The sequence below is a fragment of the Chiloscyllium plagiosum genome, chromosome 36, assembly GCF_004010195.1.
Source record: "Chiloscyllium plagiosum isolate BGI_BamShark_2017 chromosome 36, ASM401019v2, whole genome shotgun sequence".
NCBI classification, from domain to species: domain Eukaryota; kingdom Metazoa; phylum Chordata; class Chondrichthyes; order Orectolobiformes; family Hemiscylliidae; genus Chiloscyllium; species Chiloscyllium plagiosum.
Genome location: NC_057745.1, coordinates 14,181,515 through 14,197,384, shown reverse-complemented (window position 1 = coordinate 14,197,384; position 15,870 = coordinate 14,181,515). Strand labels below are relative to the sequence as shown.

General features: G+C 39.6%; 1 protein-coding gene across 1 annotated transcript in view; it reads left to right on the top strand.

Annotated features, from left to right (window-relative positions):
• The window catches only part of gldn (gliomedin), a 38,496-nt gene that overhangs the window by 14,849 nt on the left and 7,777 nt on the right, over window positions 1-15,870 (top strand). The window contains exons 2-9 of the mRNA XM_043677369.1: window positions 1,449-1,500; window positions 5,332-5,358; window positions 5,487-5,585; window positions 6,286-6,441; window positions 11,883-11,999; window positions 12,103-12,189; window positions 12,276-12,401; window positions 13,902-14,055. Of these exons, the coding sequence (XP_043533304.1) occupies window positions 1,449-1,500; window positions 5,332-5,358; window positions 5,487-5,585; window positions 6,286-6,441; window positions 11,883-11,999; window positions 12,103-12,189; window positions 12,276-12,401; window positions 13,902-14,055 (818 nt within the window). The remainder of the gene's footprint in view (window positions 1-1,448; window positions 1,501-5,331; window positions 5,359-5,486; window positions 5,586-6,285; window positions 6,442-11,882; window positions 12,000-12,102; window positions 12,190-12,275; window positions 12,402-13,901; window positions 14,056-15,870) is intronic.

Genomic DNA, 15,870 nt, shown 5'->3' with positions numbered 1-15,870 from the left:
CATCAGCCACGGCCACCCATGTCTCCTCCTAGGATCTTTCTTCCTTTTTGGAATGAACTGATCCTGCATCTTCTGCATTATACACAGAAATATCCGCCATTGTTCCTCCACGGTCATCCCTGCTAAGGTATTGCACTATTGAACTTTGGCCAGCTCCTCCCTCATAGCTCCATAGTTCCCTTTATTCAACAGAAGTACTGTCGCTTCCGACTGTACCCTCTCCCTCTCAAATTGCAGATTGTAGCTTATTGTATTATGGTCACTACTTCCCAATGGCTCCTTCACTTCGAGGTCCCTGACCAATTCTGGTTTGTTACACAATACCAGATCCAGAATTGCCTTCTCCCTGGTCGGCTCCAGCACCAGCTGCTCAAAGAATCCATCCCTGAGGCACTCCACAAAGTCTCTTTCTTGAGGCCCACCTCCACTAGGGACGGGCAATAAATGTTGGACATGTCCCACGAATGAATTAAAATAAAATGCAACCTCAAGCTGCATGAACCCACCCCGAACAGCAAACTAAAAAGAAAACAAACCCAATTCAACTCTCACACCTTGCTAGTGATTTCTGGAAATGAATGCCTTCAAATATAAAAGAAAAGCAAAATCTTGAAGAAGCCTTAACTGTATTACTGTCACCCAGGAGTGGATAAGGAACAAGTTAAAACTGAGCCATTGTACATCATATTGGTATTTATACATCTGCCTAATAGCAGCACTGTCTGGGTTTTTAATTGTCCTGTTTATGTTTCTGAATCTCCTCAACAAATCTCATCATCTAAAAGAATTACAGTAGTCCTCTTCAATATTGTTGGAACAGTTGAAACATAAGCTCCAGAACCGACTGTTAAAAGAAGAATGTTAAAAGTTGTTGACACTTTTCAGTTTGCTTTTACGGAGTACCTGTATTTTAAAAGTCATACACAAATCAAAAAAAGATTTACTTCACCTTGATGTGAATTTGGTTAGATGATCACTTTCTCTTAATTTGCCAGAAGAGTCAACGTTTTGCTTCGAAGCAAGGAGGTAGGAATATCCTTTTCACTCCCACATCTTTGCTGTCGTTTTCACTTAGCTTTTAGACAGAATGGGTGAATTGTAATGAATAGTGGACAGTACCTGATTCTTTTAATGAGTGATGACTTTTGTAGGCCTTTTGATAAGTCATCAGAGCTCTCAGCAGCTGCTAATATTGTAAAAGCCACCAACTCATTCAAAAATCTTTCTGATATTACAGCTGCTGAGCACCAAACTCTGTGCCAAGCTGCCTTATAATGACAGCTTTGATAATAAGGAAAGATTGTTTTGAAGATGTGTGGGTATGGCTATTTGAATCTAAGCCATTTCACAATCTGTAATAAATTTTAGATGTTCAAAAATAGGAAATTCTGGAAGAACGGTGATGTTCTGTGAAATGTTTATTGTAACCATTGTTATTTTTCCTTAAGATTCGAATTTTTATGGATTTGTGCAACAGCACAAGGGGAATATGCTTAACAGGTATGTCTCTGAAAAACTCTGTGGATGGAATATCTGAGCAGAAAATTGAAATCATTTGATGTGTTTTTATCCTGTATGAATTGATCTTTAATGTTATGAGTATAGCTAGTTTATTTAAGAAAAGTGTTTTGATAATGTTTTAGAGGATGCATAAAATCAAAATTTGTGAGTGGTCTTTGGGCCTTGTTTTGGGACTATGCAGAATTTGGTAATGTTGTAAAAGTTGTAATGGGGCAGCTAATGTGAGGTTGTCATAACAATCTATGAGGTTGCATGTCTATTTTATCATGATTTGGCTGCTGTGAAGTTTGAGACAGTCCATTAATACAAACATCATGGAAAGTGTGATAAGGTCTTTGATGGCTGAGAGTATTTCTCTAAGTTTAATCTGCTTGGTATATTATTATTCTTGTAAATTTTGATGCTTCCATGAATTTCTTACCTGGAAGATAGACGATTCGATTTCCACCAATCTGGAAGGACCTGAACTGACAAAATAACCAACAGCGATGTCCTCCAAATACACGCTTACTCATATGTGTACAGTATAGCCACGCATATATTCACACATCTATACCTCTGCATGCACACACAAACATGTTCAACTACAGACTTTAGTGAAGTGTCAAACTGAAATGAAGTTTCCATATTTGTGGCACACTATTTCACACACTTATATATGGCACTATTAAGGAGTGTTTTACTTTGGATAATTGGATAACTTTTCATATCAGTCCATTCACTCCCCAATCTTTGTTTTAGATCATTTACTCCAGAAATGAACACAGTAGGTAATGCCTAAATGTGTGAACATTCAGATAGCAACAATATATGGGCTATACACTTAGATGCTTTGGTTAAGGTACGAATGAAACTACTGAGAAACATTTGTCAGCATGGAAACAACAAATAGATGATAACAAAAAATGTGAACACTTAATTTGATAGAGTCATACAGATGTGCAACACAGAAATAGACTCTTTGGTCTAATTTGGCCATGCTGACCAGATATACTAAATTAATCCTAGCCCCATCTGCCAGCATTTGACCCATATCCCTCCAAACCTTTCCTATTCAGATACACATCCAGATGCCTTTTAAATGTTGTAATTGTACCAGCCTCCACCACTTCCTCTGGCAGCTCATTCCATACATGCACCACCCTTTGTGTGAAAAAGTTGCCACTTAGGTCCCTTTTAAATCTTTCCGCTCTCACCTTAAACCCATGCCCTATACTTAATATATAATTGTGTTTATGTTGGAAATAGGTATTTTTTGGATAGTTTTAATCGTTAGCTTGTCTTTAAAATTGAGCTAGTACACAACATTTAAATATACACTGCCATTTAGTGAAATATCAAATTGATTTTGAAAGATTATTACGAGTATGAGAAAGCACGTGTGAGGTGCAGACATGAATGTTAGACAGACTTGTGTGCTTGAGAATGTGAATGTGTGTGAGAAAGAATTCAAATTTAAACAACACTGTCTGTTTGTTTCACTCAGTATTTGACATTCTTTTGAATTTGAGAGGTCAGATATTCGAAGTTCAGAAAGTTCTCGAATTCGTATTAGAAAAATGTTCCATTCAGCCGGTGGGAGGTGTGGGAAGGGGGAGGGTGTTAGAAAAACCCACAAGATTGCAACATCAAAGAAGCAACCCAGTGAGCATTGATTATCCTGTATGAGAAACATTAGGGACATTTTACAGCTCTACTGTAAATTGGGTTTGTAATGAGCTGTGACTGTTTGGAGGAGTCAGTGTGGGACCCATTGGCATTTTCATGGTCAGGTCTCACTCACAATATTTTCCTGAGCTGCCATAAGAGTGATTGATTATAACTAGCTGAGTCCACATTGTTCACCATCATCTCTACAAGGACATTTCTGTAGGTGGTCACAGCATCCACCTGGTTCTGGCACTGGGCCTCCATTCTGTGATGGAGGCTCATACGGCCTGGTTAAGGCCCTCTTCGATTGTATGGGAACACCAACTTACTACACTGTATGAGCAACTGTCACCATTTTCTTTAAGTGTAGGACTTGCTTGGTCTAGTGTGGTCAAGGGAACCACTTCCTGGTCTAACTTGAAGATCTTTTTATAATTAATGAGCTATACCTCATTTCATGTTAGCAATGAGTCACATCTTGCACATCCTAAGAGCCATTGTTCCAGAGACTTGGAGGATTTGTGGTCTCGTTCCTTCACGTTGGTAAGCAGATCTGCCTACGAATCCAACTGACATCATCATAATGTGTGGGGCTGATGGTGCTTCTCTGTATTAGCCCTTTCAGGCCCAACGTACATCACCTTTGTACTGCTCAGTGGCACCCATATGGGTGAGTTGGCACAGAATGCCCCATTAATACTGATGGCAGTTCTGATCCACTTTGAGGAGCAAGCCATGTGAGCTGCTTTTGGCTGGATACATGGCAGAGCTCATTGGGTTTGTGTCTATCATATTGGACTCTCTACCAAGCTGATAGGAAGGTCCACAAAGGGGGGCAATGGGTTGGCATGGGGCTGCAGTGTTTTTTGTGGAGTCACAAAGTTGACTTGAAACTGTTGTGGGGCCGTTGTCAGAGTGGACAGCAGCAGTCCATCATAGACACACTCTCTTGCACTAACAAGTGCCTTTTCTGACAATCTATAAATAGAATCAAAGAATCACAGAACAGTTACAACACAGAATGAAGCCATTCAGCCCATTGGCCTTGCAGTGGTCCTAATACCTGGGCCATCCTATTGCCTTTTCACCAGATCTTCACATGATTTCTATCCATGTAATCATTCACTGCCCTCTTGAATGCCTCAACTGAACCTGCCTCCACTACAGATAGTGCATTCCATATGTAAATTACCCTCTGTGCGAAGTATGTCAGATTGGTGTGGACTTGTTGGGCCGAAGGGCCTGTTTCCACACTGTAAATAATCTAATCTAATCTAATCTAATCTATTGTGATTTCTTTATTGATACATGTTGCTATATCTGGAAAGAATAGTATTAAACTTGTTAGGCGTGACTTGCTATTTACCAACCAATGCTGGTCATCCTTAAATACTCCAAAGCTTTGGAAACCTGTCATAATTTTATTTGGAAATGCATCATCAAAAGGATTGGTCCAAATGAAGTGCAGCCTCTTTGATGAGGTGCCTCAGTGAGTGTTCCCATGAAGTAATGGGAGCTGGCTTGGGGAGGTGATGAAGTTGCATCATTAACCTGGTTACAGACATCCCCAATTTGAGCTGCCCTCTTGCCTCAGCCTGAAGTAAGCTCACTGGAAAGTCTATGGTTGACTCTCCCTGAATTCCCGCTCCCCCCCTTGCCAGTTGTAGTCTTTAAATGGCCCAGTCATGACATCCTCCCACCGTTTCTGGGATTAGCCCAGCTTTAGCTCGGTATGTCGCCATGCACTGTCTGTATTGGAGAAATCTGTGAGCCATCTTATTTCTCTGGTTAGATTGGAGCGAGTTAGGAAGGGTGTGTGCTTGGGGGGAGAGCCCATGCATGAGGAAAGGAAAGAAAGTGAGAAATTTGCTGCAAAAATATCGGAACATGTGTGATTTCAGCCCACTGAGTATTTTCAAAAGCTTTCCTTAAACCAATAATCAGTCCATCTGTCCTTTGCTAATCAAAAATTGATCTGATCCTCTGTTGAATCAATATTTACTCCATTTGATTGCCCACTATAATTCCATTAGTTTGTACTAAGAGGTTTCCCTTATAGTAAGGCCATGGTGTAATGTACTTGCATTTAATACTGGTTATGAAAACTCTTCTTTTTCATTAATTTTGTCCAAATCTGCTTCTTTACATTGTATAAAACAGGCCCACCAGGACCTGCTGGACCACCAGGTAAGAATTATTAACTAGTTACTTCAATATTAGTTTCTCAAACAGCTGAGAAATTTTAACTGGCTTTTGTCATGATTTTGATCTTAGACATTGTGTTTGCTATGTATTTAATTCAAATATCCCTTAAGGTCTTCCAGGTTTAGATGGATTGCCAGGAGTTAATGGTTCAGATGGACCTGTTGGGCTTCCGGGACCACCTGGAAAGGAAGGCAAACGGGCTCGGAAAGGTACTGAATCTTTTAAGTGCTTGTACAGTTCAGTAGTTTGGCAGAGGAACAGTCGTCCCTGTGCATTTGCAATGGGTCAGTCTTTGCTGAGGAGAGAGCAAACATGAGGAGCTATAATCCACAAAGGACATCACTCTTTATTAGACAGAAACAATTGGTTATGTACAGCTTCAGGGTGACCACTCCACATGCAGGAGGTGAGGTGAGGAGGCATGAGCTCCCACAGCCATTAAAATTATTGAACCCAGGCTGCTGGCTTTATTCTGCAATTAGAATACAGTGATAGTTTCACTTCTTTCACTGTATTATCTCAGATGAAAGACTTAACAGACAATCAATTTTTCAATGTATAATTTCAGTTACATCACACTGCAAATTTTTGCTATAAATTCTGTGTTACGATCGAGCCCTCCACAATCACCTGATGAAGGAGCGTTGCTCCAAAAGCTAGTGTGCTTCCAATTAAACCTGTTGGACTATAACCTGGTGTTGTGTGATTTTTAACTTTATATCCTGAGTGAAATGGTTTGGTTTAATCATTGATTAGGCATTAGTCACGAAGGTGTTCTGTTGAGAAGCCCTTTGTGACTTGCAAGCTTACTGTGTTGTAACGTTTATACATAAACGCTTGTGTTCCCATAACAAAATAATCAGCTGATTAGCATTTATATTGAAACAAAATGTCTTTGTCTAATCTTAGCTGTGCCTGGACCAAAAGGGGAACCTGGAGATGTGGGACCAAAAGGTGAGAAAGGTGACCCGGGGCCTCCTGGTTCAGATGGGTTACCAGGTGCCAAGGGTGAGCGGGGACCGAAAGGTGAAAGAGGAGAGCCTTACAACGAGATCATTTTAGAAGGTATACAATCACCTTGCTTTGATAAGGGCTTAAATCTTTGCTCCTTACTGTGAGATATCCAGTGTCTAGCTATTAAAGTTATGCCTCAATATTTACTAATAATATCTTTGAAAATGTTGAATTTATTAACGATTAGATTTGTCCAAGTCAAGGCTGTTTAGAAAAGAAATCTCACAACCTTACAGAAGGGTGTTTGCAGAAGCTGTGACCTAACCTGATAAAAGACGTGGAAATGGCAGAGAGTGGTGCACATTCCTTAGTCATATCAGTAACATCCCAAGTTAGTTTAATGAGAGTCATTTTCAGATATAGGTGAAAAGTTAAAGGTCTGACTAGTTGTGTCAGATATTGAGACAAGGGATGGCTCAGCGAAATAATACAGGAAATGTAACTTTATTTGGATGGGTCCAGGAGGAGCAGATTTCCAGATAAATGTAGGTGCTGACAGCTACAGCAGGAACCTTTTTGAGATCTATTAGTTCATCAGTTCCATGGTTCTGAGCTGCAGAACCACTAAGTTTCTAGCAGCCCTAAGCTTCCTTTTATTTTGGGAGTTACTTGAAATCTACATAGGAGGATTTACCATTATATCTGTAACAGAATGTAAAGAGTCACAGAGTTTATTGTAACATCTCTGCTTTTCAACTCAAACCAATTTTTAGATTATTAGTGTTGCAAAACAGAGAGGTTACGTTAAACTCTTATGACTCTTTACATTCTGCAACAGATATAACGATATATCCTCTTATGTAAATTTTCAGACTTTATGAAGCACATTAACAAGTTATAGTGTTCCGATCCCAGTTGATGTTACTGCTGAACAAGTCAGATCTTACAATTAAACCTGGATTGATGGAACACTTCTTAAAAAAAATAACATGGCAATCCATCCCAGAAACATGAGCATATGATTCTGCAGATTTGGTTTTAAAAATAAAACAAAAGTTAATCACATAATAAAAAGTAAAGTAAATCAAACCAAGCTATCTACATATAACACAATTTGAAATATTTCAAAACACGTGACAAAGTAAAATCCCATCTACTTTCCAACACTCATTATTTTATAGTTATTCTAAAAACCAAATAAATTCCTTCCCTATTAAATCTTTAGTTTGACTAACAGCTTCTTCTCAGTTCTGATCCCATTAACTGTGAGCGTTGACCAATCATTCAACTAAGAACTTAAATGTGCTCAGCTTTGAATCTACAGCGTTCTAACCAAATGCTTTAGGTCTGGAAGTTCCACAATCTAAACTCTTTCACTGAGTTAATAAAGTTATTCCTTTAAATGTTCTAACCAACCTTCATTTCTGAGGGGAGACTATACGTGCATCTTGCAGTCAGGTCTCCTTCAAGCTAAACCCAAACGTTTTTGAACTACATTTAAAAAACCGTAGTCATCCTAGATTATGCTAAGGTAATGGCTTAATGTTGTCTCTCTCCTGTGGTACATCCCCACAATATAACCAAACTTCCATTAGCACTGCAGCAAGTACAGATTGGTTTGAAATCATTGTTCTGGAAAGATTGACCTAGTCAATTTTTAAACCCCTTCACAAAAATAGACCAACACTCACCTGCCACAATTTTAAAATCTAAACATAAATCCTTTAACTCTTAAAAAAATGCAATGTTAGTATATAAATGTAAAATCACACATTTTACATTGTATTAGTCACTGAAGCTTAGGAGGTTGAGAGGTGACCTTACAGAAGTTCATAAAAGCATGAGTGGTATAGATAGGGTTAAAGGTAGTTGACCTTTCCCTAAGATGGGGATTTCAAAACTAGGGGACACATTTTTAAGATGGGAGGAGAGAGATTTAAAAAAGATGTGAGGGGCAAATCTTTTTACACTGAGGCTGGTTTGCTTATGGAATGAACTTACTGAGGAAGAGGTGGATGTGGGTACAATTACAATGTTTAAAATACATTTGGATAAGCACATGAATAGGAAAGGTTTGGAGGGATATGGACCAGGAGCAGGCAGGTGGGACTAGTTTAGTTTGGGATTATGTTTGGCATAGACAGATTGGACTGAAGGGTCTGTTTCTGTGCTGTATGACTCTATGAACGAAAACGGGAATTCAATTTTGTGGCTCTTGTGAGTAGAAAATATGTTCATGCAATAGTGAGAATTTTTCGGTCATGTTAGCAAAGGTCGAAATAAACAGTTCATGTCTTTGTTAAAACAGAGAAATGTAATGGTAGGAATGTTAATCCACCCTCTCGAATAATGCATAGTGTGATTAACCTCTTTAAATAAGATGAGAGAATTTTGTATTTATATCATGCCCTTTACATTCGAAGGTGTAAAAGTGTTTTGGAACCAGTGTTTAACTGTAGTCAGTGTTTCTGTATTGACTAATACCACAGCCAGTGTGTGACATTCAGAATTTCCACAGGGCTATTGGTGAAAGTCATAGTGAGGAGGCCTCAGTGGCAAAAAAAAAACAGCTGATTTTCCAGGATTACAGCCAAAATATTCCTAAAGTTACAATGGGAGACTGGGAGAAACTCAATGTTCGCCTTTTCTATTTTAGTAGCATATTTAAACCTCATTGGCTTGATAGTAATGTGTGGTAAATGGAATTGGTAATCTTTCTGTCACGCTTGTGGTGGCTCGTTGGCCATTGGAAATTTATTTTAAGCAATATTTCTGATCAAATTGTCAGAGATACTGTGACACAGCTCTGGAGCAGGACTCCTGAAGCAGAGAATACAGTACCATGACACCACAAGAGCTCCCAGGAGCTTTTTTTCCACCAGGGGTCTATTGCAACACAGCTGATACATTCAGACAACAAGTGTGTCCAAGTCTGATGACATATTTATGACCCTGATTGTTATATCAGGATGACACAGTGTGGAGTGCATTCTCCAATCAAGTTTACTGAGGGCCAGCCAAAGACCAAGAATTATAAGCTTTAAATTATATTTGTGGAGTGCTTCTCTGAAATCCGCAAAACTAATGTGTTAGCCTCTGCTCCAGACTCTTCTTACTTTACAACTGCCTAGTATTGTGCTAGCCCAAATTTACTGAGTTGCATCAGGATGTTTGTTTGGGGTAGGTTTACAAATGAAATTAATGTCCCAAAGTGACCCTGGGTTCTTTGCATCAGGGTGGGGCTGGTGATGGTCTCATTCTAGAAAAGGGACTGCCTTGTAGAAAATGAGATCTCACCCATGGCACCTTGCAAAACATATAGGCAAATCATAGACTCTCTACAGTACAGAAATAGGCCATTCAGCCCATTGAGACTGCACTGAGCCTCTGAAAAATCATCCTGTGCACCCTCCCATCTTATCTCCATAACTTTGCCTAATCCACCAAACCTGCACGCCCCTGGGCAATTTAGCATGGCCAATTCATCTAACCGGCACATCTTTCAACTGTGGGTGGAAACTGGAGCACGGTGGAAACCCACGCAGACACAGGGAGAATGTGCAAACTCTACGCAATCACCTGGAATCAAACCCGGGTGCCTGGCATTGTCCAGCAGAGCTAACCATGGGGTCACCCCACAATCTGACCATGTAAGCCCCCATGTCACCTGGGCATATTCAGGCATGGAGGCAACCAATCAGAGAAAATTCATACCGTTAAATAGAATGGAAGGAAGTGAAGAGGAGGCACTTCTGCAATCAGAAGCTGGTTCTGTCCTGTGCTTGCTGCTGATTGGTTCACTAACCTGGGTGAAAAGCAGCATATGATTGGAAGAGCAGTGGGCAGCTAGGTCAGTCAGTGCTGCCATTGAGAGTTACAAATCACACAACACCAGGTTATAGTCCAACAGGTTTAATTGGAAGCACAGAATTTATAGCTTACAATTGTCCCTGCCACAACCACCTGATGAAGGAATGGCGCTCCAAAAGCTAGTGCTTCCAATTAAATCTGTTGGACTATAACCTGGTCTGAAAATGTGTTGCTGGAAAAGCGCAGCAGGTCAGGCAGCATCCAGGGAACAGGAGAATAAGCCCTTCTTCAGGACTATAACCTGGTGTTGTGTGATTTGTAACGTTGTACACCCCAGTCCAGCACCGGCAACTCCAAATCATGCCTTTGAGAGGGTTTTATAGGGGTGTGCCTTTTGCCTTTAAAATGTTTCAGTATTTGTCCATCTGCAATGGAGATGCATTTGCTGTGGAAGGTGTGTTCAGGGTGATGGCTTTTCATATGTACAAGTGTGTCAGTTATTTTGATAACCATTGTTAACTTATGACTGTTCTTATGTCAGTTTAAATACTCTGACAGAGAGAAAATGCATGTTTCCTTGTATGATGTGGCTTTGAGTTTAATGGAGAACTGAAAAGTGTTCAGGCTGTTGATGAAGTCTACTAATTTTGTTTGCCTGTCAGACAAAATATACATCAACACAAATAGAAAACTATTATTGCTATATTCTGGCATCAACTGATGAATGAGTTACTGAGAATGAAAAAGTAGCCCCCAGATGGCAATAAATATCCTAAAAGAAAAATATAGCCTTTGAGAAAATTTCAAGCGGAGCCCTGAGAAAAAAAAATTGTCCCCTGGTCAGTGGTACTCCTATGTCTGAACACTATAGCTTTGGGACAAAGTTACACTGCAGGCATTTAAGGAGAAGAAAATTAAGGCCAACTGCTGCATTCCAAAGTTGAGGGCTTGCTGAACTGCAGAGCTGACCCCTTTCAGCTGAGGCATTAAACTGTGGCTCTATCTGCCTCTTCAAAGATGGCAAAACACTATTTCAACAACGATGCCCCAGCACTTGGACTAATGTTTATCCCTCAATCAATATCACAAGGAAGAAACTGGCGTTACTGCATTTCTGATTTTGGGAGCTTCCAAGGTCCAGGTTGGCTACTGTGCTGATACTCATTGGCTGTGCTGTTTTGGGAAATGTTGAGGTGGTGAAAAATATTGTTTTAAATGCAAACCCTTCTTTTCCCTTTTGACAGAGCAGCTCCTATCATGAACCGAAGCTCAGTCTGAAATGGAACATCACGTAGATTCAATAATGCAGCTCCATTAAAAGTTGAAGAAAGGTCACTGGATCTGAAATGATAATTCTATTTTCTCTGCACAGGTGCTGCCAGACCTGCTGAGTTTTCCCAGCAATTTCTGTTTCCATTTCCACTAAAAGCTGTCGGTTTGGTAAACAGCAGGAAAGGAATGCACATATTTGGTGAAAAGCAAATCACTGCCGATGCTGGAATCTGAAACCAAAAGAGAAAACTCTGGAAAATCTCAGCAGGTCTGGCAGCATCTGTAAGGAGAGAAAAGAGCTGACGTTTCGAGTCTAACTGACCCTTTGTCAAAGCACATATTTGGTGGTTGCTTTTTTCATAAGTGAATATTGTTTGTGATGCCATCCCCTTGCAGTTGAGCTCTATACCATGCAGATTGTTACTGAAGGTTTACGGCACAGATTTACATGTTCAATCTTCTTACCTCAGGTCAGAGAGGCCCTCCCGGACCCCCAGGGCCAGCAGGACCTCCAGGTCCTGTAGGACCTCCTGGCCCACCAGGTTCCAAAGGAAGGTCTCGCCATCAGCAGAACACAGTCAGTCACGGTAATACTTTCCTCATTATGAACCAGCTTTAGAAATCTGAATTCTTGGTATTTGATCAGAACACCTTTATCAGACCAAGCCTCACTCTTTTGTTTACATTTAGATGAAGCTCACGCTGCATCAAGTGATGACACTTTAATCAGACGGATGTCGGCACAAAAAGCACTAAGCACCATTTCGATGAAATCTGGTAGTGTTTCATACCATTTCCATCTTGATTTTGAGATTGAATTGTGGTCGCTGTTACCTTAATGCTCAAGTAATATCCTTCTTTAGGACGCATCATAAAATCCGTGGATGCCCCTTACAATGTGACAAGGATTGAAAACACATTTGGAGCATGGATGAAGGACCCTGCATCGAAGAACAATGGAAAAATTTGGATTGTGGAGCACTTTTCAGGTTTGCTTTCATTTATTTTAATGTACTGAAAACATTTGCAATATAAGTTTCTGTTATCCCACAATATTCACAATTCTCTTACTAAAATATCTGTTAGAATTAAATATATACTTTCCTGAGAAGTTAAAGATGTGCAGGCCGATTACGATGGACTACTGGGGCAACACAGTAGCTCTGTTAGCACTGCTGCCTCACAGCAACAAGGACCCGGGTTCGATTCCAGCCTCGGGTGACTGTCTGTGTGGAGTGCACATTCTCCCTGTGTCCTCTGGGTGCTCCAGTTTCCTCCCACAGTCCAAAAGATGTGCAGGCTAGGTGGATTAGACATGGGAATGCAGAGATAGGGTAGTTGTGAGTGGGATGCTCTTTGGAGGGGCGATGTGGACTTAATGGGCTGAATGACCTGTTGCCACACTGTAGGGATTCTATGATTCTAAGATGGAATGTTGAATGAAGATCTTCAAATGACTTTGTGTAAATCATGTTCCCAGTTTCTGTGGAAGTCGTTTTGCTCCCCTTATCTACAAAGCATCCTTGATTATTTAATGGCCACCAAACCACATCCGGTTATGGGATTACTACAGGGCAGGGTGAGGAGGCAGGTTCCAAGTCTACTTAACCTAGAACACAGCTCAAACCATATCTTGTGGTCATTATTCTGAGCAAAAGGCTCTTGTAGATTGGAAGTCTCCATCTAAATACTCTGTCCTTGGCAAATGCAACATTTTTGCTGTTGTAGCCTGTGTCTTTTGCTTTGCAAAGTGTCTTTTCCCAAATATATTTATAAATAGGTCTAATCAACGATGTTACAGATTAAAATGTTTGGATCATACATCAACATAGCATCTTCTCCTTTGAAAGAAATGAATGTGGTTTACTTTTCCTTTTAATGTATCAAAACATGAGTAAATAATAAGGAAGATGTTTACTCCCATTCACTCTTTAAGTTTAGTGTAGCTATATATTTTAGCATGTTGCTAATCAGGTTCTTCAAACCTGAGTTAATTTCTGGACAAAGTATGGGTTATCACAATGTTTTACCCTAGATCGTGTGAGATATTTCAGTGTTAGGGCTGTAGTAGCAAACTCCACTGAAATAATCTGGCATTCTGGGCTTTGATATTTTCCATAAAGGTTAAGAGGTTTGAGATCAGTCTGTACCACTCTATAACCTGAACTGAAATTACCACATAAACACTGTGGCTACTAGACCAGGTCAGAGGCTTGGAATCCTGCCAAAAACTCAGCTGCACAAAAGTGTAAATACTCCATCGAACCTGCATTAAACAATTGCATCCCTCCTTGGGTAAGGCGACCAAATTGTATGCAATATTCTAGGTGCAGTCTCATGGATGCCTTTTATAGTTAAACATTTTCCTATTTTTATACTCAATTCCTTTTGCAATAAATGCCAAAATCCCATTTGCCTTTCTTATTACCTGTGATGAAACTTCCTTACTAATATTCTTAAGATTTGTTACCAGCTCTTAAATTTTACAGGATTGACAGTTAAAGAATATGAAGATTTAGAGGCACTTAAAATTGGGAGCAACTTCAAGACCATAACATTGACCCGTTATTTTCATGGTTGTGGACATGCTGTGTATAACGGCTCGATTTATTATCACAAAGGAGGATCCGATCAAATTATAAAGTGAGTATATTATTCTATTGTACCTTTTAAGGAATAACAATGTGATATGGAGGTGCGGGTGTTGGACTGGGGTGGGTAAAGTTAAAAATCACAACACCAGATTACAGTCCAACAGGTTTATTTGGAAGCACAAGCTTTCGGAGCGCTGCTCTTTCATCAGTGAGGATCTTCGTGTGTGATAGGATGTTATCAGGCCTTCCCTGCTGGAGCTAGTGGAATTCCACTAAAATTGAGAAACTCAATTGTCTTTATCACAGTTGAGTTTTGTTAATCTGCTCAGCACGATATACTTTTGGATGCAGCTGTACGAGACTTAAATTGTAATCTGAACAGCATTTAAATTTCTGTGAAGTCCATTTATTTGAATAGATAAATGTATTTTCTTGAATAACTTCTCCAGATAAAAATGTTTGTTTTTTATTACTTGTGGTTTTAATTGTAAAAATATAATCTGAATTTCTAATGGCCACAAATATAATTGCATTTATTTTATAGCAAGAACTTTAGAGGCATTGGAAATGCTATTCAAATCCTGAACATTTTAATGCTGCCTTGCAATTAAAAATTGGTATTTCATAATTAGGCTTTATGAAATTTGACAACCAAGAATTGAATATTGGATATGTCAGATGTGAGAGAAGTGCATAAATGGAATATACCAATTATGATAAGCTTCTTCTGGGTTTATTTAAGGCAGTCACTTATTGGGGAAACGCAATGCAAATCCAAATGTAACCTCTTACGAAATTGAAAGTTCTGGTGCCTCCAATACATCATTATGTGTCAGCCATAACTCAGCAGTCCTTTTGCCTTTGAGTTAGAGTTTTGTAGGTTCAAGTTCCATTCTAATGGTTTGAACACAACACATGTTAGCTGACTTTAATTTCAAAAATGTACTTTATTCATAACGAAATCCTTGTGTGTGTGTATGTGTGCGTATACACAGTGACAAATGCAGTTCAGTTCTATGCAGTAGCATATCAAGGAAACAACAAACATTGGCGTTTGAATCTATCCAAAAAAACCAAGGACATCTCTTACACATACACAATTATATTTACATGCATTTGAGACACTAGGAGGTCTGATAACTGAATGGAGCTCCAGTTAACTTCAGCAGGAAGACCTCAGACAGTGGCCTTTCCCCAGTGCGCCTTCATAACAGCTTCCTCAAGCTTTAGTGCGTCCCTCAGCAGGTAATTCTGGACTTGGAATGTGCCAGACTGCAACATCAGTTGAGTCAAGTCCTTGTTCTGGAAGACTAACAGGTTTCAGGTAAATGTAAGCCGACACTTGAGTGCACTGCTTAAGAAAGTGCTGCAGTGCCAAGTTTCCAGCCTTTGCATGCAATGTTAAACAAAGGGAACTATCTGCTATCTCAGGTGAATTCAAAACATCCCATGTGGCTTTTCTCTTAAAGGTGATCAGGGAGTTATCCCCATCACCTTGGCCAATATTTAGCCTTGAATTAACACAATTTAAAAAGAAAAGATTGATCACTATTGCTTCGGCGTTTGTGGAAGTTTGCTTTGTGCAAATTGGCTGTCATGTTACCTGCAACAGTGACTACACTTCGAATGTGCATTGGCAATTGGGGGACTTTTCTTCAATTGCTGCCTGTTTGAAATTCAAGAAAGTGCTAAAACTAGCATTGTTAAATTATCACCATTAGTCACATTAAATATATTAATGGGGCTCACTTAATCTCATATTCATCCACATAAGTAAATACATCTTGTTGTAATTTATTGCAAATAATGTGGTATATTATCTAGCTAAGTAGTTTATGGCTGCTTCATTGTTGAGTACATTTAG